This window comes from Spinacia oleracea, chromosome 3 (genome assembly GCF_020520425.1).
Source record: "Spinacia oleracea cultivar Varoflay chromosome 3, BTI_SOV_V1, whole genome shotgun sequence".
NCBI classification, from domain to species: Eukaryota; Viridiplantae; Streptophyta; class Magnoliopsida; order Caryophyllales; family Amaranthaceae; genus Spinacia; species Spinacia oleracea.
In genome coordinates, this window is record NC_079489.1 from 135,602,670 (window position 1) to 135,623,486 (window position 20,817).

Sequence of the window (20,817 nt, forward strand, 5' to 3'; positions counted from 1 at the left end):
TGGGGTGAGAGAGGCTCGAACTCTCGACCTCAGGATTACTCAGAAGCTATGAGACCTACGCGCTAGCCAACTGCGCCACCACCCCTGTTGATGTTATTAAATGTATATATATTAACTATCTCAAACTGAGTGCTAACATCATCACAAGAAGTATATTACAGGCTTGTGATAAATTTAATTATATCTTATACGTTAAACTATAAATTACATACCTTCCCTCTAGCCACATTTTACAAAATTGGATACAAATCAACATTTTCAGCAATCCACCATGTTACATTGGTATTTTTTTTTTTTTTTGTTTTGTTGTTTTTTTTTTTTTTTTTTTTCGCATAGCACACCCGGTTCACTGGAGCTTAGCTCCGATTATATTCGGATCCGACTCGTGTCGCACACCTTGCTTAAGGTGGTGAGTCTCCCAACAAGATTTTCTGCATACGGCGAGGCTTGAACCCGATATCTCCCTTAAGCGACATCAAGCTGCTTACCACCCTGTTACATTATTATTTCTGACCAATTGGTCAATTGTAGAGTTGATCATCAATGAATAGACACGAAAAAACAGGCAAGTTTGGGAAACTATAAATTAAAAAGAGAGTTTTAAGGCCTGAGCTCGACCCAAAAATTAAACTGGATCTAGTTGAAAAACCTAACACAATTAATTTACGGGTTTGGATATATGAGATTTTTAAGTAAAATCCGACCTGATGGACCGAATTTTGACCACCTCTTATTCAATACTAACTAGTACATTACAAATGTAAAATCTCTTTGAGAAATTTTTTTAAATTATCAAAAGATGAACCACCAACATCGGTAGCCTCCTCAGCTTTTTGCTGCCAACTCAAAGCCCTTTTTCTCAACTTCTCCCCTTTCTCTCCACCCATCACCTCTCTAACCAAATCCTCAACCTCCTTCCTCTTCACTTGTTGATTCACCTCAAGCCCAAACCCCCACTCATCATCCAAACACGCGTACCGACAATTGGTAGGTTGCTCAAAAAAGAACGGCCAACAAATAAGGGGCAAACCACCACCACAAACACCCTCAAGCAAAGAATTCCACCCACAGTGTGTCAAGAAAACACCAACACTAGGGTGAACCAACACTTTCTCTTGTGGACACCAACTCACCACCAATCCTCTACCTGTTATCTCATCACTAAATTCTTCAGGCAAAAGATCGGATCCGTCGTCGTCGACGGTGACAACATCCGGGCGTAGGACCCACAAGAATGGGTGCTTACTATTGGCTAATCCCCATGCAAACTCCACAAGGTTTTCCTTAGACATTGTGGTAACGCTACCATAGTTAACATATACTACTGACTTGGGCTTTCTTTGGGCCAACCATTCAAGACAATAGATGTCGTCTCTCCATAAAGTGGGCCTGAATGACTTTAATGGGCTTTCGGGAACGTGTTTTTCCTCTAGTAAATGAAGTGGGCCCACGGTGTAGATTTGAGGGGAGATATTGGACTTAATGGCCTCTAATACTTTTTGTTCGATGGAATCGAAAGTGTTGAATATGATGGCGGATGCTTGAAGACAATGTTGGAGTTGATCTCTTTGAAATGTGAAAAGGATTTCATTTGGATCTGTAATTCTCATAAGAGAAGGAAGGTCTCGAAGGCGCATGTTCTCTTCCATGCCCGGTATCCAATCCACAAGCTTGTTTAAGGTCCCGTCGTGCTCAAAGTTTTCATCTACAATAATAACCATAACATATTGAAATTATTAACACTATCTGACTAGTAACGGATCTATAAGTTATAAAAATTGACGAAACTTTAACTAAAACTATGTATATTTAAAAAACGGATTTTTCATGAAATACCCCGAGATTTGACTTTATTCACCAAATACCTTCGTAGTTTCATGTATTCACCATATACCTCCGAGGTTTCATTTTCTTGCATGACGTGACCCTTAGGCGCTGTTCTGTTTACCTTATTATCACTTATTTCAAGAAAAATAAGTTCACATAAGTTCAGATAACATAAGTTCAAGAAAAATAAAGGTCGGCCAAGTACAATTTATAACTAAAATAAGTTTTGATAAGTTCTAATAAGTTCAGATAAGTTCAATTAAGTTCAGATAAGTTCAGATAAGATAAGTTCAGGAAAAATAAGTGGAAATCAGGTGAATAGAACGCAGCCTGATCATTAAGTGACTGTTAGTTTTTTTCACTATATGCCTCTTTGGTATCTAAAAATTTCACCATATATCCCTGTTAAGCAACAACTAGTTTTTCATTAAAAAAAAAAAAATCTTTAGCCAATATTTCTAAAATATTTCTATAAATTTTGAGGGTCTTAAACGCTGGATATATTTTTATAATGTTGCTTTCTTCGAATTATTTTTTATACCAGCTGTTAGATTGCGTAATTTTTGCAAATGCACCAAAGTTGAGAGGTTCCGTAAAGACATGAAAGAACTTATTCGAAAGGTATATTCTCTGTGATCAATAATAATTTTACCTCCATTAATAGAACTCGGAACACAACATATGGCATCATAGAACATTTTCTTTTTCTTTTTCTTTGTTTCTTTCCTTTTCCTTCTATCCCTTGCTTATAACATTTATTTGCTTATACTGATGATGTGCAAACTGCTAACTGTAATGCCCGCAGATCGATTGAGGCCAACTCAGAATTTACAAACAAAAAATGAGGTTTTTCAAGGCACCTAAGATTTTTTAATATTATAAAAATATAATAATATATCCAGCACTTAAGACTCTCAAAATTTATAGAAATATTGGCTAAAGATTTATTTTTTTTTGAAAAATTAGTCGTTGCTTAACAGGGTATATGGTGAAAGTTTTAGATATTAGAGGGGCATAGGGTAAAAAAAATGAAAGTTTCTAACATTCACTTAACGACTACTTAACGGCAGGGTCACGTCACGTAAGAAAATGAAACCTCAGGGGTATATGGTAAATACCTGAAACTACGAGGGTATTTGGTGAATAAAGTCAAACCTCATGAGTATTTCATGAAAAATCCGTTTTAAAAAAGATGAATGAAAATTTAACTAAAACTAATTTATTTATTTTGGCAAGTAAGGTCAGGGACCTCTTTCTTTCTACATTGCATTCGCCAGTGCCCAGTGTATAGTACCATTGGTCTATATTTCGTTATCAAATCTAATAAATTTCATATAGATTACATACTTCTCAACTCAGGAAGTGGTAGACAATACTAGGTACTGTCTTTAAAGATTATACTAAGATTAAAATAAAAAATATATGTGTTTTCTGTCATTGTTGCATTTTTTTTTTGGTAAGCCAAACTTATTAAATGAGTTAAAGTTACCGGTTTACGCTTAGTATTGTCTTTAGAGACTTTACCTAGTATTGTCTCATAAAGACTCCTTCTCAACTTTAGATTAAATAGGACTATCTTCATTTGCATTTTTCTTTTTAGTCAATTTCATAATAACACTATAACATTGTTTCTCATATTAATAGTCATATGTCATGAATTAACTACAATTAAGCTTCCAAGTCGGTAAATCTCTATCAATTGATTGGCAATCATCTTTTAAGTCGTTGAGTATTAAAAATTTCCAAATACTATTATTAAAACCATTTAATTTGCATCTTATCATGAATGTGGATCGAATTGCAAAGACTATTGCGCTATCCAACAAAATACAAGATTGAATATGTTATCTGCGTGAGTCATCCATCCTCTAAAAGTCTAACATGTATCCATTTTTCATCGAATTTAAAAAGCAGAAGCATGGAATTAACCTCAAAATTAAGAGTCCGTTTACTTATTCAAGAAAAAATGAATTCAGTAAATTTAATTAAGTTGAGATAAGTTAAAATGAATCAAATTTAATTAATTGCATAAAACAGAGCTTAATTACCTTTAAATGGTATAATTCCCCTTGTAAGAAGTTGAGGATACTGAAAATAAGCCATGAATCCACAAGCAGAGGCAGTCCATAACTGTACAGCAGGAACACCAATCTCCTTAGCAGCTTCCATAGCACCACCCATCAACCCATCGGAAACCACGCATGTAATCGCCGGAACACCGTCCGCCGACCCTATCCTGGCCAAGAGCTCTCGAGAAGCAGGCAAACAATTCTCAAGGAGAGCATAACAGAGAGAGGGAGGGTCCTGGGTAGCATCACGATCAGACGGTGGTAATCCATCAGACATGCTTTCGAAATTGAAATCTGGAAAGGAGAAGCTAATTGATGATGATGATGATGATGATGATGATGATGATGATGATGATGATGATGATGATGAAGCAGCCTTGGCCCTGATGAGACGGTTGTGGTTGAAGTGGGTGTTGACGAAGGTGATGTAGAAGCCTCTAGAATGGAGAAGCTTCGCGAATTGCATCATGGGATTTAAATGGCCTTGTGCTGGGAAACTTATACATACTACATGCCCTTTTTTATTAGCTTCATCCATCTCTTAATTCTTGTATGTTCAATTTTAAGGCTTTGATTGAAGTTAATTAGAAGGAATAGTTCATTTGGTTAGATTGGCTATTTATAATGGACAATGATTACATTTATTTTGAAAATAATAGAAAGAAAGACAAGTTTGAAACGGAGCTATACTTAATGAATTCTTAGTACAGTGGTTAAGATTGGAGTATGTATTTTCGATCAATCTTATTTTTAGATTTACTACTTCTATTTCGCAATACATCATTTCTCACTTGGGTATCATTCATCAATCAACTTCGACAATCTTTTTTTTTAATGACCGATTATTTAAGAAAAAACACAGTCAAGTTAGATCTTGTTAAATTCGTATCATTACAAGAATTTCAAGCATCAACTTGTTGTAATTTTTACTTATACGCATTTAGAAATACTTCATTCAGTGGCGGATCCAGTGTATGGGGAGAGTGGTCACTTGACCCCACTTGGCCAAAAAGATTTGCATAATTTTTTAGTTAATTTTCGACTAATTCGTATTAAAAAGTACCTAATTTAGTTAATTTTTAGTAATTTTGTAATAGTGACCCCACTTAGTACAATTTCTAAACCTGCCACTGACTTCATTAATGTCCAAAAAAGTGTGTTGGAAATTGAAATACGTGCAAAAAGAAATATTACACATATTGTGAAACGAAGTTTTTATTTATTTTTTATTTTTTATTATGAATGAACCACGACAGGAACAATAAATTATAAATGTCATTTATAATTGCATGATCCTTTATACTTGGTACTCCCTCCGTATTTATTTAAGAGATACACTTGGCCGCGTACGGGTATTAAGAAAAAGAATTGAAAGAAATAAAGCAATAAAACAAGTGGGGTTGAGTAGATATTTTAATAAGAAAAATAAGTGGGGACCATGTCATTTTAGGGAATGGGAGGTGGGTGTGGGGTGTAGATATATTATTTAATTAGATGGTGGGGTTAATAAGTTACTAAAAATGGCAAGTGTATCTCTTAAATAAATACGGCCGGAAAAGACAAGTGTATACCTTAAATAAATACAGATGGAGTATATTCCTTTGTGGTTATGTTTTCCCGTAGCGAGGTAGGGAAAAAATGAAATAAAAAGTAACAAAAATATTAAGAGTATAAGAATTGGACAAGAGTATGAGGAAAGATGACCTCATTGGGCCTCACTTCATTCAATTATTGTTTCAATTTAGCAAGTACAACAAACTAGCAAAGGGCGTAACAACGTACTGCCGTAGCATTACTAATTGGGATTTGGGAACATATCATCACCACCCTGATTAACATCACCGATCGAGTATAATTTAACTACTTAGCAAACATCATATCATTAAAGGATATCATAAATATGTTGTTAATCAACAGAGTACGTATTTGTATTAAAACAAATGAAGTAGTGATCGATGATGGATTAATTAATCAATAGTTTGCGTTTAAGGACACTGGACGGTGTAACCGTGGTAGACAATGGAGTCCCATGATGGGCAAGTTTTGGCAGGGCCGGGAACACACTTGTCATTAGCTTTGCAACATTGACTGCATATTCTCACACACATTCTTGTCCTTCCGACGTAAGCTGGTGAAGATCTGCATCTGTTCATACATTCCACCACGCAGTACCCTAAACATATTACACAAATACATGTCCATGTTACCTTTTTTGTTTTTAAATATATGTTCAATGTAGATAGCTATAAATCATAATGTTGTAATAACATTATAGGTAATCATGTTTTGTTCTCCGAAATAATAAAATTTCAAAAGCAATTAATACAAAAATGTGCCGAATTGAAATAGAAAAAGTTTGTAAAGTAACGTACCATGCTTGTAAGGTGGTACGGAAGGAGTTTCTGGAGTTGGTGGATAAGTGGAAGGAGGTTGGGTCGGAGGAGTAGTGGGAGTTTGTGGTGGAGTGTAGGTTGGGGGAGTGGCTGTTGGTGGGGTGGCAGTTGGTGGAGTGACGGGAGTTGGAGGAGTCGCTGGAGTGTAAGTTGGGGGAGTGGCTGTTGGTGGGGTGGCAGTTGGAGGAGTTGCTGGAGTGTAAGTTGGGGGTGTGGCTGTTGGTGGAGTGACGGGAGTTGGAGGAGTCGTTGGGGGTGTGGTTGGGGTGTAAGTTGGGGGAGTGGCAGTTGGTGGAGTAACGGGGGTCGGAGGAGTAGCTGGGGGAGTGGCAGTTGGTGGAGTAACGGGAGTTGGAGGAGTAGTTGGGGGAGTGGTTGGAGTGTAAGTTGGGGGTGTGGCGGTTGGTGGAGTGGCGGGAGTTGGAGGAGTAGTCGGGGGAGTCGTTGGAGTGTAAGTTGGGGGAGTGGCAGTTGGAGGACTGACGGGAGTTGGGGGTGTAGCAGTTGGTGGAGTGGCGGGAGTTGGGGGAGTAGTTGGGGGGGTGGTGGGGGTGTAGGTTGGGGGTGTGGCGGTTGGTGGAGTGACAGGAGTTGGGGGAGTAGTTGGGGGGGTGGTGGGGGTGTAGGTTGGGGGTGTGGCGGTTGGTGGAGTGGCGGGAGTTGGGGGAGTAGTTGGGGGGGTGGTGGGGGTGTAGGTTGGGGGTGTGGCGGTTGGTGGAGTGACGGGAGTTGGGGGAGCAGTTGGGGGGGTGGTGGGGGTGTAGGTTGGGGGTGTGGCGGTTGGTGGAGTGACGGGAGTTGGGGGTGTGGCGGTTGGCGGAGTGACGGGAGTTGGCGGAGTTGTTGGAGTGTAGGTAGGAGGTGTGGCTGTTGGTGGAGTGACCGGAGTGGGGGGAGTAGCAGATGGGGGTGTGGCGGTTGGAGGAGTGGCAGTTGGAGGAGTGGTTGGAGTCATTGGTGGTGTGTAGGTTGGGGGAGTAGCAGTTGGCGGGGGAGTGGTAGGAGAAGACTTTGGCGGAGAACCGGTAGGTGTTTCAGCGCCGGGAGGACAATTAGCGTATGCCTGCAAAAAAATTAACAGATTTGAGAAGGAACAACCAACTCATGAAAATAGTATTCAGAAAACAAAACGTGTTTACATGAGAAATGAAAGATATTTCATACGCAATACATGACAAGTATTTATGTAATTCATTTTGATTCAATTGAGTACTATGTACATTAAAGGGAGAGGATTCTAACATAACTACAAAGTGTGTAACCACTACTACGTATTAAACTTCTCCCTATTTCAATCACTTTCCATTTGCATGGATGTATGCACATTGCACTTGTTTGCCAATACTAAATAGGTTACAATTTAAAGAGTATGGTATAAAATGTATGTCTACACTAGATACTACTTATAAACATGCCCATGTAAAAAAAAAAAGATGTAGTGTATATATATTTATGTATACTACGTATATGCGTTTATTATTGTGGAAAACTATATACCTGAGTGGATATGATAAGGAAACAGGCAAACAAGAAGGAAGTTTTCAAAGCCATTGTAAGTGGCAATTGGCTAAGAAAAACTAATTAGAAGGAAGAAATAAAATTGATCGAAGTGAGATATGGAATTGAATGGAAGAGTAAGCTATATATATAGGGAGGGACTCAGTGAAGTTCGAGTAAGAAGAATATAGAATTGTAGATTAGCATTAATGATGGGAACCAAGTCGTAAGTTTCTCCACATAAACGTAGTTATGTTAATTGTTAGTAAGTTGGATCAATTAAATAAATAAATCTGACAAATTGGATCAATTAAATAAATAAATCTGACAAATTGGATCAAGGTCAACCCCTCCTTCCTTGGCATCCACAAATCACAATATTATGGGAGAAATTCCTTCCATGCATCGCTCTCCATATTACTCACTTTCTCTATACTATTCTTACTTTGGGTTAATTTTTCATCCCTTTCTCTAGTATTCGTGTTGTTTTTGTTATACTTTGTATGTGGTATTACCTATTACGTACTTCTTCTGTTTTTTAATACTCCCAACGTTAAGACTTTTAATCCTTGTTACATACTTTTAGTATTCTACTTTGGCTATTGTTTGTAATTTATACTACTATGTAAGATAAAACATAATCATGTGGATCTTGTTAGATTCGTCTTAACGTGTATTTTTAAAATACCATTTTTTTTTTATAATTTTTGCTTAAAATAAATTAAAGATATTAATGATTAATTGATCATACTTATGCATTAACATGCGTGAAAGTTACCAACATTACGAGTAAAAACGAATGGTGGAAGTATACGCCAATGTAAAAATATTGAAGTATATCCTTGACCATTTATGAATCTTAGGGTATCTATATTGATATTTTGAAGGACAATTTCACATTTTGCCAAATCCTACCTTTTTTGAGATAATTAAAATGGATTAAGGTATTACGGAGTATACTCGACTCGATCTCGAGTTTTAAAACATACTACCTTCGTTTTAGATGATCTTTATACTTTTTGTTTTAGTCTGTTTCATAATGTTATTTACACTTAGCTTTATTTTACTTTTAGACATGAAAATTTAATACCTTATCCCTCTTACCCCCACAATATTTACAATTTTCCACTCGCTTCATCTTACTTTATTCATTTTTTTTTCTTACACTCACCCACATTTTTACACATTTTTCTTACTTTATCTATATTTTATTATATTCAACCAACTTTTCTATTAATATTTGTGCAATCAATCCAACTTCCTTACACTCTAGAAATGTACGTACTCTGTAAGTTGCACCAATATAACCGAATATCTTTATGTTTTATATGGTGTTACGCTGTCCTTTTTATCACAATCTAGGGAGATAATCACTGGTTAATTAAACTCCTAATGGAAATGTGAATACAGTAAATCACATGATGGAAATAGTAAAAAAGGGTGATTAGTGATTAGTGATTAAATATGAATGCATACTTAAAGTTAGAGTGAAAAAGTCATCCGTCATAAGAGGATCTTGTTAAAGGTACGTGGCTACATTCAGTATTTAATACAATCATTAAATTCAGTTATCTTGGATTTCATGCGATGCGATCTTGCAGCGAATAAGATGGTGAAATCCACGTGACAACGACTTCATTAATGCTACGACTTTAGCTAGCTTGATCCCCAGTTGCGTAGCTTAAGCACAATTACAAACTTAATTAGATCCCACTCTCTTAATTTAAAGAACCCTTCAAATATTAGCGCACTTGATTTAGGCTCTAAGTTTAAACAATTACCACTTTTAAAAAATAAAAGATCTTGCATGCATAGGGCGGTAAATTAGTCGACTTTTAACTTGTTCGAGTTACGTTGACCTTGATAAGGATTATTAGTGTTCGTTCTAACTTGAGCTCGAACTAGCTTTGCGAAATTCTTGTTCGAGTTTGGCTCGTTAAGAATTTAGGTTGTTCGAGCTTTGTTCATGAACAATCTTATTTGCATTTCGAGTTTGAGCTCGAGCTTAAACAAGCTTAAAACAACCTTAAATTACCTTTAAAACTAAAAAAGTTTATGCATCCATTTAATTTTATTAACGTTTTTAAAAATCATACTATAATAACAATGTATGGCAAAAAAATTATACGTATTGATAATTTTGATTTCATGTAAAAGATTTAGGAAGAAACTAAAATAGTTTTAAAAAGATTTAACGATTTATACTCGAACATTATCATGTTTACAAAAGAGGTTAAACGAGTTGTTCATGAATATCAACTAGCCGAACATGAAGTTGTTCGAGCTTGACTCGTTTACTTAACACGCGATCTTAATTTTTTTTGTTCAATCTTGTTTATTAACTTATTAAACGAACTTTGACCGAGCTTCTTTGCGAGTAATTCACAAACGTATCGGCTCATTGCACTCATGCACGCACTAGGTGTATTAGAAATTTATTATACATCTGGGTAACTTTTAACCAGTTTTTGTTAATTTTTAACACGTTTTGATTACATTTTATATTACTTTTTCTTTTACGGATAAACATTTTAAAGGGTTAAATAGTTACTTTTATACGTTATTAGTGTTTTGAAGGAATAATATTATCACTAGAAAATAGATACTCCGAAACTTTTATATTACATTGGGGTAAATTTTAAATATTTTGACTTAACTTTTACTCCGATAGAAAATATTTATTGTACACTACGTTTAAATAAAAATTTATTTATAACAAATTTGTTTCCATCGATGCTTTATTTGTTGCACCTACCATACACAATCTCCTTGTCTTAACTACTAGGGCAGGATCTCATAGCACGTCATAGTTATAAGATCAATTCTTCAACCTTTTGGTTCCTTGATGAACAATATTATTAAAATTCATGTGCAAATGTACCTGTTTTTTGACATTCATCAAACAAACAAAACAACGCGAAAAAAAATAAAAAATAAAAACAGAGGAAAAGATCTAATCCAGCTCCCTAGCAAAAGTTGTTGTTCCGAACCCATCTTCAATTGTTTTCCTCGCATGATCATGATCCCTCTGAACTTGAGCTTGGTCCACTTTGTAAATTACACAACGCGAGAAATCCTCACCAGTATGCCTTAATTATTATTTCAATAATCAATTCTTGATGTACGTCCTGAAGTTGTTTACCCTGTAAGCACGTGATTAGAACAGCGGAGTCCGTGAAAATAAGAAGTGTGACTATTCGGCAACTAAGAGACCATTTCATTCAATATAAACATGCTAAAGCCTTTGCATGATCCCAAGAACTAGCTATGCCTCACGAACACCCTTCTTCGGGAGGTCTTGAAATATCGGCAGTTGTTGTAAGTGACCAACCCTTACCCGTTCGGTGAGAATCTTTACTACAGGCTGCTGTTAGGTTATGATACATATGACAATACATAAATCATGCGGAAAAACCATAAAGCCAGGAAAGCATATTATTTACACATAATCATTTAGCATAGTATAGATGCATACACTTTGTAGCGTGCCTTCCCTAGCTGCGCCCGAACCGAACAAGAACAAGTCATTAGGACTCCAAGTGTCGTCCCTCCGTAGATAGTCCACAGTACGTCCGGATCCGCCTCAAGATTGACCAACTAGAATCGCCCTTAAGGTGCTTAGGAATTTTCGGCTATTATTGTGCAAGAGTGTGGCTGAATTTTCTTTCAAAACTTACCCTTTTGAATACTTCAATCGTGTTTATAAATTATGACCCTAGGCCCTTATTTATAGAGGTTTGGAAAGGGAATTGGAATCCTAGTAGGATACGATTTAATTAAACTTAGAATCCCACAAGGACTCTAATTAATTAAATAATCCTAATAGAAATAGGAGTTTAATCATACACCAAATCCTAATAGATTTAGGAATTGTGCATGGACACAAACACAAACGCACGGAGCCACGAGGGCGCCCGCACGCGTGCGCTCGGCCCACGCAGCCCACGCTGGGCAGCCTTGCCTTGGCGCGCTGGGCCTGCCTTGCGGTGGGCCTGGCGCTGCCTTGGGCTGGGCGTTGGCGCGCGTCTTTGCTTGCTGGGCGATGGCCTGGCTTCGTGCTGGGCCTTCGTCCGGCAGGCCTTGTCCGATGCTTATTCGTACGATACGCTTCCGATTAAATTCCCGGTTCCAGAATTCATTTCCGATACGAACAATATTTAATATTTCCGATTCCGGAATTAATTTCCGTTTCGAACAAATATTTAATATTTCCGTTTCCGGAACTATTTTCCGATTCCGATAATATTTCCGATTCTGACAATATTTCCGTTTCCGGCAATATTTCCGATTCCGGCAATATTTCCATTTCCGATAATATTTTCCGATACGTACCATGTTTCCGTTTCCGGCAACATCTACGACTTGGATAATATTTATATTTCCGATACGATCCATATTTCCGTTTCCGGCAATATCATCGTTTCCGGAGTATTCATTTCTTGCTTGTGACGATCTCAGCTCCCACTGAAACCAAGATCCGTCGATTCCGAATATCCATAGATAGAGTATTTAATGCCATTAAATACTTGATCCGTTTACGTACTATTTGTGTGACCATACGGGTTTAGTCAAGAGTAAGCTGTGGATTAATATCATTAATTCCACTTGAACTGAAGCGGCCTCTAGCTAGGCATTCAGCTCACTTGATCTCACCGAATTATTAACTTGTTAATTAATACTGAACCGCATTTATTAGACTTAATATTGAATGCATACTTGGACCAAGGGCATTATTTCCTTCAGTCTCCCACTTGTCCTTAGGGACAAGTGTGCATTTCCTAATTCCTTTGTCGCTCGATGCTTGCTCTTGAACATAAGGTAAGAGCTGTCATCCTTATTATGTCCAGAGGTGTTTCTCGGTTTCAGAGTTCAACTGATCAAATAAGCAGATAATCATAGCCTATGATTCATCTGAGCACGGCCATGCATTTCACAGTTTCTAGCTCTCCGAGTGGCCTTGTACAACTTTTAAGCATCTCATCCCGATTTATGGGAGGACAATCCCAATCTTGCGATCTTGAGATTAGACTTCGTTTGATAGGTGATTACTTGAGCATTGCCTTTATAGCCTCCTTTTACGGTGCGACGGTTGGTCAACGTCAAAGCAACCAGTTCTCAAACAAGTAATCTTAAATCACTCAAGTATTGAGGATTTAGTGTCTAATAATTTTAATGAAATTTACTTATGACAGATTTTCATCTCTTACAGTAAAGTTTCATAGGTCTGTCCGATACTAGTCTTCCCAAAGTAAGTATCTATGCATATGATTATGACATTTCCATGTCCACATAGTTCAAGAAACAGAACTACTAGTCATCTTGCATTCTAGTCGTCTAATGTTTTCTATGCGTCCAATTTTATAGAAAACTTCGACCAGGGACCATTTTCAACTTTTGACATTCAAGTTCACTTGATAGACATTTCTTAGTCACAGGACTTGTCCTGACAGTCTATCCTGAATATATCGTCAAATTGAAGGGACTCATCATTTAATAAACCACAATTAAATGGAAAAATGAATTCTATTCATTTATTGTGAATGATTAACCAATAATGTTTTACAAAGATTTAAATTCTAAAACTTTAAAACATTAAATAAGGACATCAAAGCCATTCTCCAATATGTTTGATTCCCATGGCTGCAGTGTGCGAGTTGTGCTTCGCCTGCGGCAGAGGTTTAGTCAATGGATCTGATATGTTGTCATCAGTTCCAATCTTGCTTATCTCGACTTCTTTTCTTTCAACGAACTCTCGTAGAAGGTGAAATCTACGAAGTACATGCTTGACTCTTTGGTGGTGTCTAGGCTCCTTTGCCTGTGCAATAGCTCCGTTGTTATCACAATACAGGGCTATTGGTCCTTTAATGGAGGGGACTACACCTAGTTCACCTATGAACTTCCTTAGCCATATAGCTTCCTTTGCCGCTTCATGTGCAGCAATGTACTCCGCTTCAGTTGTAGAATCCGCAATGGTGCTTTGCTTAGCACTTTTCCAGCTTACTGCACCTCCGTTGAGGCAGAAGACAAACCCAGACTGTGATCTGAAATCATCTTTGTCGGTTTGGAAACTTGCGTCCGTATAGCCTTTAAAAATTAATTCATCATCTCCACCATAGACCAGGAAGTCATCTTTGTGCCTTTTCAGGCACTTCCGAATATTCTTGGCAGCAGTCCAATGTGCCTCTCCTAGGTCTGACTGGTATCTGCTCGTAGCACTGAGTGCGTACGCAACATCCGGGCGTGTACATATCATAGCATACATTATTGAACCAATCAATGATGCATATGGAATCCCATTCATTCGTCTACGCTCATCAAGTGTTTTTGGGCACTGAGTCTTGCTTAGAGTTATTCCATGAGACATGGGTAGGTAGCCTCGCTTGGAGTCTGCCATCTTGAACCTATCAAGAACCTTATTGATATAAGTGCTTTGACTAAGTCCAATCATCTTTTTAGATCTATCTCTGTAAATCTTGATGCCCAATATGTACTGTGCTTCTCCTAGATCCTTCATCGAAAAACATTTCCCAAGCCAAATCTTGACAGAGTTCAACATAGGAATGTCATTTCCGATAAGTAATATGTCGTCGACATATAATACTAGGAAAGCAATTTTGATCCCACTGACCTTCTTGTATACACAAGATTCGTCTGCGTTCTTGATGAAACCAAAGTCACTGACTGCTTCATCAAAACGTATATTCCAGCTCCTGGATGCCTGCTTCAATCCGTAGATTGATTTCTTTAGCTTGCATACCTTTTTAGCATTCTTTGGATCCTCAAAACCTTCAGGCTGTGTCATGAACACAGTTTCTGTTAAAACGCCATTTAAGAAAGCGGTTTTGACATCCATCTGCCATATTTCGTAATCGTAATATGCAGCGATTGCTAACATTATTCGAATAGACTTTAGCATTGCAACTGGTGAAAAGGTTTCATCGTAATCCACACCGTGGACTTGCCTGTAACCTTTTGCAACCAATCTAGCTTTGAAAACTTCAAGTTTCCCATCCTTGTCCTTTTTCAGTTTGAAAACCGCAAATCGACCAAATCCCATACTTGGTTTTCAGACATGGAGTCTAATTCAGATTACATGGCTTCTTGCCATTGCTTGGAGCTAGGGCTCGTCATAGCTTGTTTGTAAGTCGCAGGTTCATCACTTTCAAGTAATAGAACGTCATAGCTCTCGTTCGTCAAGATACCTAAGTACCTTTCCGGTTGAGATCTATATCTTTGCGATCTACGCGGGGTAACATTTCTAGATTGACCATGATTCTCACCAGATTCTTCTAAAGATCTCTGAGTTTCATCCTGAATGTCATCTTGAGCATTCTCTAGATTTTGTTGTTCGACTCGAATTTCTTCGAGGTCTACTTTTCTCCCACTTGTCATTTTGGAAATGTGATCTTTCTCCAAAAAGACACCATCTCGAGCAACAAACACCTTGTTCTCAGATGTATTGTATAAGTAATACCCCTTTGTTTCCTTTGGATAGCCCACAAGGATACATTTGTCATATTTCGGATGAAGTTTGTCTGAAATTAATCGTTTGACGTATACTTCACATCCCCAAATCTTAAGAAAAGACACATTTGGAGGCTTTCCAAACCATAACTCATATGGAGTCTTTTCGACATCTTTAGACGGAGCTCTATTTATAGTGAGTGTAGCTGTATTTAGTGCATGTCCCCAAAATTCTATTGGAAGTTCGGCCTGACCCACCACTGACCTGACCATGTCTAGCAAGGTTCTGTTCCTCCGTTCCGACACACCATTCCATTGTGGTGTTCCAGGAGGAGTCAATTCTGACAGAATTCCACATTCTTTCAGATGGTCATCAAATTCATAGCTCAGATATTCACCGCCTCTATCAGACCGCAGTGCCTTAATCTTCTTGCCTAATTGATTCTCTACTTCACTCTGAAATTCCTTGAATTTGTCAAAGGATTCAGACTTGTGCTTCATTAGGTAGACATAACCATATCTACTGAAGTCATCAGTAAAAGTGATAAAGTAGCTGAAACCACCTCTAGCATTTGTACTCATTGGTCCACATACATCTGTATGGATTAAACCCAATAGTTCAGTTGCTCTTTCTCCTATTTTAGAGAAAGGTTGCTTTGTCATTTTGCCAAGTAAACATGATTCGCATTTACCATAATCCTCTAAGTCAAATGGTTCTAGAATTCCTTCCTTTTGAAGTCTTTCTAAGCGTTTCAAGTTTATATGGCCTAATCGACAATGCCACAGATAGGTGAGATCTGAATCATCCTTTTTGGCCTTTTTGGTATTTATGTTATAAACTTGTTTGTCGTGATCTAATAAATAAAGTCCATTGACTAATCTAGCAGATCCATAAAACATCTCTTTAAAATAAAACGAACAACTATTGTCTTTTATTAAAAAGGAAAATCCCTTAGCATCTAAGCAAGAAACTGAAATGATGTTTTTAGTAAAACTTGGAATCTGGAAACATTCTTCCAGTTCCAAAACTAGCCCAGAGGGCAACGACAAATAATAAGTTCCTACAGCTAATGCAGCAATCCGTGCTCCATTTCCCACTCGTAGGTCGACTTCACCCTTGCTTAACTTTCTACTTCTTCTTAGTCCCTGTGGATTGGAACATAAGTGTGAGCCACAACTTGTATCTAATACCCAAGAAGTTGAATTAGCAAGTATACAGTCTATAACGAAAATACCTGAAGATGGAAAGACTGTTCCGTTCTTCTGATCTTCCTTTAGCTTCAAGCAATCTCTCTTCCAATGCCCCTTCTTCTTGCAGTAGAAGCATTCGAACTCAGAAGTGGGTTGACTGACCACTAGTAGAAAAAACCCTTATTGCAGCGGGCTTTTAGACCCCTGTTGCAGCGTACATCGTATGCTGCAACTGGGGGGCCTGCAACAAGTCTGAACTTGTTGCAGCGTACATGTTCGCTGCAAAAAGTGATTTGTTGCAGCGGGCTTTTAGATGTACGCTGCAACAAGTGCCAAAAAATTGGCAAAATTTTGGACTTGTTGCAGCGTACATATAAAAGCCCGCTGCAACAGACCCAACTTTTTGCAGCGTACATTTATTTGTACGCTGCAACAAGTCTGAATTTTTGCGAAATTTTTTTCCCTTGTTGCAGCGTACAACATATATGTACGCTGCAACAAAGCACTTTTGGCGGGAAAATTCTAATTTTGTTTAGGGATACCTAGAGTGCCTTGCACCAAATATAGATGGGCACGTTTGTACTAGCAGCACACCAGACAGAGCCGAAATGCCACAGAAGCTTAAGGCAGATGGGCACGTTTGTACTAGCAGCACACCAGACAAGGAACAAATAGGAGATAATGGCAAAGCCTAACATGTAAACTTTTCCATGAAGCAAAAGGTATCAATAAACAAAATCTGAAAATGGTGGCCAAGCAGATGATCACTTGAGTATTCACATCATCTACCAACCAAAGGGAAAAAAAAACTAAATTAAAGAAGTCAAAGTACATGTAGTTAGTCTAAGGAAGCCTCTTGCAAAACATTGTATTGTATTTCTCTTCAACTCAATCAAAAACAGTCATGACATTCAAAATTGGAATAGTCCTATTCATAGAAGTTTATGGTTTCAAGAAAGATTTGAACTTGTTGGTCCAGCACCAAAGCTTCCAGCTCCACGACCAAAGCCTGACCTACCACTAGAAGAACCCTGTGAAATAATAAAATATGTATCATCAAACACGAATCTGGTACAATGGGGAGAGGGGAGACAATCACAAACTCACACCTTATACGACCACAGACAAAGAGTAAGCCCTGTTTTAGGCAATATAAAATCAGCCATCTAATACTGGTTCTATCCATGATCCACATGTTTACACATCCTTCAGGAGGTGACAAGGGAAATATATAGCATTGTATTCATACAGATTAATTTACCTTTCACGCAAACACTATGCTACTATATAGAGGAAATTCAGATCCAAATAGAATTATCAACTAAGTCTTCTAAGTACCGGTATTCTGGACAAAGCTATCTCAGCAGCTGAACTGGGCCTAGGATCCAATCTCATATCCATAACCCTTGAATAGGTTCATAGAATATTGTAGAATTATTTATATCCAAATTCTACACATCACTGATATTCAACAACGCCAAAGTAATGGCAACAAACACATGACACGTAGGATTCCACTCTATTGCATATATCTTCTTCACAAATGTGATCAGTTCCATCGTTTTAAGTTACAGAAGGTAGTACAGCATATCATTCAGTAGATAACTAGGTATAGCTCGCTTCACTGAATCACCGGAATGTAACGTAACAACATTGTAATAAAAATTCAGATCATCAAAGAAAATAAATATTAGGGTCTTAATAGTTAATACGGAGTACTATCCAAGTGCAATTAGGACTATTAAAAAACAGAAGCTACCCAAGAAACTCAATTAGCACTATCAACGTTTCACACTTACCCCAAATGATGGTCTGTAATCAGCAGGAGCACCGCCCTTGTCACCGGAATCACCTTCACCACGAGGTCCAGAACGGTAGCCATCCCTATCACCAAATCTAGGCCTGTCTCCTTCAAATCGCGATCCCCCACTGGTAAAAAATTCAACAACATAACAACCAAGTTAGAAAGCTGACATCCAATTTGAAAAAACAACAATATCAGCAGAGCGCCACTAATAAGATAAGTTTGTACTCCGTATTAAACTTGTGTTTACCATCAGAAGGGAAATCACAATTATGACAACCTTAACCATTTTGACTATAAAAAAAAAAGAGCAAGCCATTACCGTGGGCCAGGTGCGCCGCCCATTGGCCTGCCAGCAGGCTTCATCTGCTTCTTTAAGGTAGCAGGGACAATCTCTGAGGGAAGGTTGAGGTAAGTACGAAGGAATTCAATACCCTCGTTGGTCAAGAACCAGTAGTAGTGCATCCAAGCAAAGGTCTCCCTCACATACTCCTTGGACTTAAAGCTTTGCATCAGCTTGATCACTTGCAGATTCGGGACATCAATGTCAGGGTGCTTTGCCAAGTTATAATCTTTCTTTGCAAAGCAAACTCCCTCTGTTCAAAATTCATTCCAGTTCTAAATCAGTACAGAAAGCTTGCATTTCTGAATCACTTTGATAACAGAAAAATCTCTTATGGTTCTGATTAAAGAACTCCAAAAGATTAACTATGAGTCTATAACTGACAAAAGCTAATTTAAAAAGGAAATCTACAAACAAATAACATACAAAACTCAATGCGATTATGAGATACAAATAATGGAGTAGCACAAGCCGTATCACCGTCAAGTCACAACAGTAACGCGGTGCAGCCACATTCAACATTAACAATTCAACGATTTCAACCTAGTGCAGCTAATAGAACATTGGTTTGTACTCCGTACATTTATATGATAGTAAAATCTAATCACCTTGGGAAGCAATTCTTAATTAAGATATGTTGTTCACAAATCATACCTCTGGCTATCTGTGACCACGAAAGACAAAGCCTAAACCAAATTGGTGCTAAAAGTTACTGTTCCACACTTCCACCTATCACTCAGACATGTAAATATATCCCAGAGTTACCACTTCCTTAAATACCCCAGTATCCCAATCCAATATTGAAATTTGGGATAAATGAAAGATAACACATTTCAACTGTCAAAATGAAATACTCCGTAATATAAATTTAAAACCAACCACATTGGAAAAAACCCAGAAATTCATATCATATTGCCATAATCTAATCAATTATTCACTAATAAAAATAAATTAAATTCAAGTGGGAAATGGAAGTCTGTTCATATAAAATTGCACCAAACACAAAAAGGAAACCCATAATTTAGATCAAGAAAGAGAGAGATGACCTTGGAAGAGGTACTTGCTGATCTCACGGCGGTTCTGCTCAGTCATGATCTGTTCAACAATACCCAAAATTATTATGAAATTTCACACACAAATTAAAAGGAAATTGAAGAATGAGAAATGGAAAATACCATGTTGACGGAAATACGAAGAAGGGATCTGTGGGAATCGATCAAATGGTGAAACTTGCAAAGGGAATGCCGCAATAAACCTTGAAATAAAGCTTAAATCGCAGAGAAACCCTAGTTTTGTTCTTTCGTAGATTTTAAAAGACCCCGTTTAATCGTTTAATAATTGAAAAACAGCCAAAAAAATCAAAATAAAAACGAAAATCAAAACGAAAATCAAAAACGAAAATCAAAACGAAAATCAAAACGAAAATCAAAAACGAAAATCAAAAACAATAATCAAAACGAAAATCAAAAACTAAAATTGAACCCTAATCTGAAAACGAAAATAAAAAACGAAAATAAAAATTGAACACACCATACCGAAACCACCGGAACCACGACGCCGAGCAACCACCGGAACCACGACGCGACGGGGAGATGCTGAACCCCCGGCCGACCAAGAATATATCTTTCAGTGACAGGCCGCGCGAGAATTGAACGGGATGGGGGAGATGAGGCGAGAACACCACACACCGGCGAAGACAGCGACGCAGGGCTGAGCAACGCTTGGGTTCGACGGCGACGCAGGGCTGAGTTCGACGGCGACGCAGGGCTGAGTTCGACGGCTGAGTTCGACGGCTTGCTTGGATATTTGTTTAAGGGAAAAAGCTTGGAGCTAGCAGAAAAGGAACAACGTACGTTTGAGCGCGGTTTGTTGCAACCTAGGAAAGTAAAAAAATTTGAAACGCGGACTTGTTGCAGCGGACAATAACATGTATGCTGCAATAAAGTCGGGTTGTTGCTGCGGGCTTTTATTTTGTACGCTGCAACAAACACATTTGCTGCGAACAACTAAAATGTACGCTGCGATAACCCTTTAAAGGGTTTGACCCGCGTTGACCGACTGGTTGTTGAAGCGTATTTATACATGTACGCTGCAACAAGGGGGCTGCAACAGGGGTTTTTTCTACTAGTGGACCTTCCTCTTTTCAGACTTGGCGCCAGTTTGCTTAGTTGGGCTGGCCTTGTTGCCACCTTTCTTAGCATTCCTCTTCTTTCCAGATTTCTTGAACTT

General features: G+C 38.0%; 3 protein-coding genes and 1 non-coding gene across 5 annotated transcripts; all 4 read right to left on the reverse strand.

Annotated features, from left to right (window-relative positions):
* On the reverse strand, window positions 1-85 carry TRNAM-CAU (transfer RNA methionine (anticodon CAU)). The gene is given in 2 exon segments: window positions 1-36; window positions 48-85. It is a non-coding gene; the product is annotated as a tRNA-Met (tRNA).
* A 555-nt stretch (window positions 86-640) lies between these two features.
* LOC110793918 (linamarin synthase 2) lies at window positions 641-4,603 on the reverse strand. The gene is made up of 2 exons (XM_021998856.2): window positions 3,876-4,603; window positions 641-1,705 (listed from the first exon to the last, which is right to left on the reverse strand). The coding sequence occupies exons 1-2, from the start codon at window positions 4,432-4,434 to the stop codon at window positions 753-755; spliced, it is 1,512 nt and encodes a 503-aa protein (XP_021854548.1). The 5' UTR covers window positions 4,435-4,603; the 3' UTR covers window positions 641-752.
* A 970-nt stretch (window positions 4,604-5,573) lies between these two features.
* Window positions 5,574-7,943, reverse strand: LOC110793915 (extensin-like). The gene is made up of 3 exons (XM_056838729.1): window positions 7,787-7,943; window positions 6,269-7,352; window positions 5,574-6,069 (listed from the first exon to the last, which is right to left on the reverse strand). Exons 1-3 carry the CDS (start codon window positions 7,838-7,840, stop codon window positions 5,882-5,884), a joined length of 1,326 nt encoding a protein of 441 aa, XP_056694707.1. The 5' UTR covers window positions 7,841-7,943; the 3' UTR covers window positions 5,574-5,881.
* A 9,170-nt stretch (window positions 7,944-17,113) lies between these two features.
* Window positions 17,114-20,543, reverse strand: LOC130470534 (40S ribosomal protein S10-3-like). 2 transcript variants are annotated; one of them, XM_056840827.1, is made up of 5 exons: window positions 20,124-20,543; window positions 19,635-19,683; window positions 18,568-18,841; window positions 18,241-18,370; window positions 17,114-17,472 (listed from the first exon to the last, which is right to left on the reverse strand). In XM_056840827.1, the coding sequence occupies exons 2-5, from the start codon at window positions 19,678-19,680 to the stop codon at window positions 17,392-17,394; spliced, it is 531 nt and encodes a 176-aa protein (XP_056696805.1). In that variant the 5' UTR covers window positions 19,681-19,683; window positions 20,124-20,543; the 3' UTR covers window positions 17,114-17,391. The 2 variants fall into 2 exon arrangements, with proteins under 2 accessions (XP_056696805.1, XP_056696804.1); XM_056840826.1 differs by lacking the exon at window positions 20,124-20,543 and adding an exon at window positions 19,764-20,026.
* Window positions 20,544-20,817: the final 274 nt, after the last annotated feature.

Coding starts and splice junctions, on each gene's coding strand:
- LOC110793918 (XM_021998856.2), bottom strand. CDS start 4,434: ATGGATGAAGCTAATAAAAAAGGGCATGTAGTATGTATAAGTTTCCCA. Junction 1,706..3,875: donor GGGAATTATACCATTTAAAG/GTAATTAAGCTC, acceptor TTATTATTGTAG/ATGAAAACTTTGAGCACGAC.
- LOC110793915 (XM_056838729.1), bottom strand. CDS start 7,840: ATGGCTTTGAAAACTTCCTTCTTGTTTGCCTGTTTCCTTATCATATCC. Junction 7,353..7,786: donor TCCTTATCATATCCACTCAG/GTATATAGTTTT, acceptor ATTTTTTTGCAG/GCATACGCTAATTGTCCTCC. Junction 6,070..6,268: donor CGTACCACCTTACAAGCATG/GTACGTTACTTT, acceptor TAATATGTTTAG/GGTACTGCGTGGTGGAATGT.
- LOC130470534 (XM_056840826.1), bottom strand. Junction 18,371..18,567: donor GGCGGCGCACCTGGCCCACG/GTAATGGCTTGC, acceptor ATTTTTTACCAG/TGGGGGATCGCGATTTGAAG. Junction 17,473..18,240: donor ATTACAGACCATCATTTGGG/GTAAGTGTGAAA, acceptor ATTATTTCACAG/GGTTCTTCTAGTGGTAGGTC.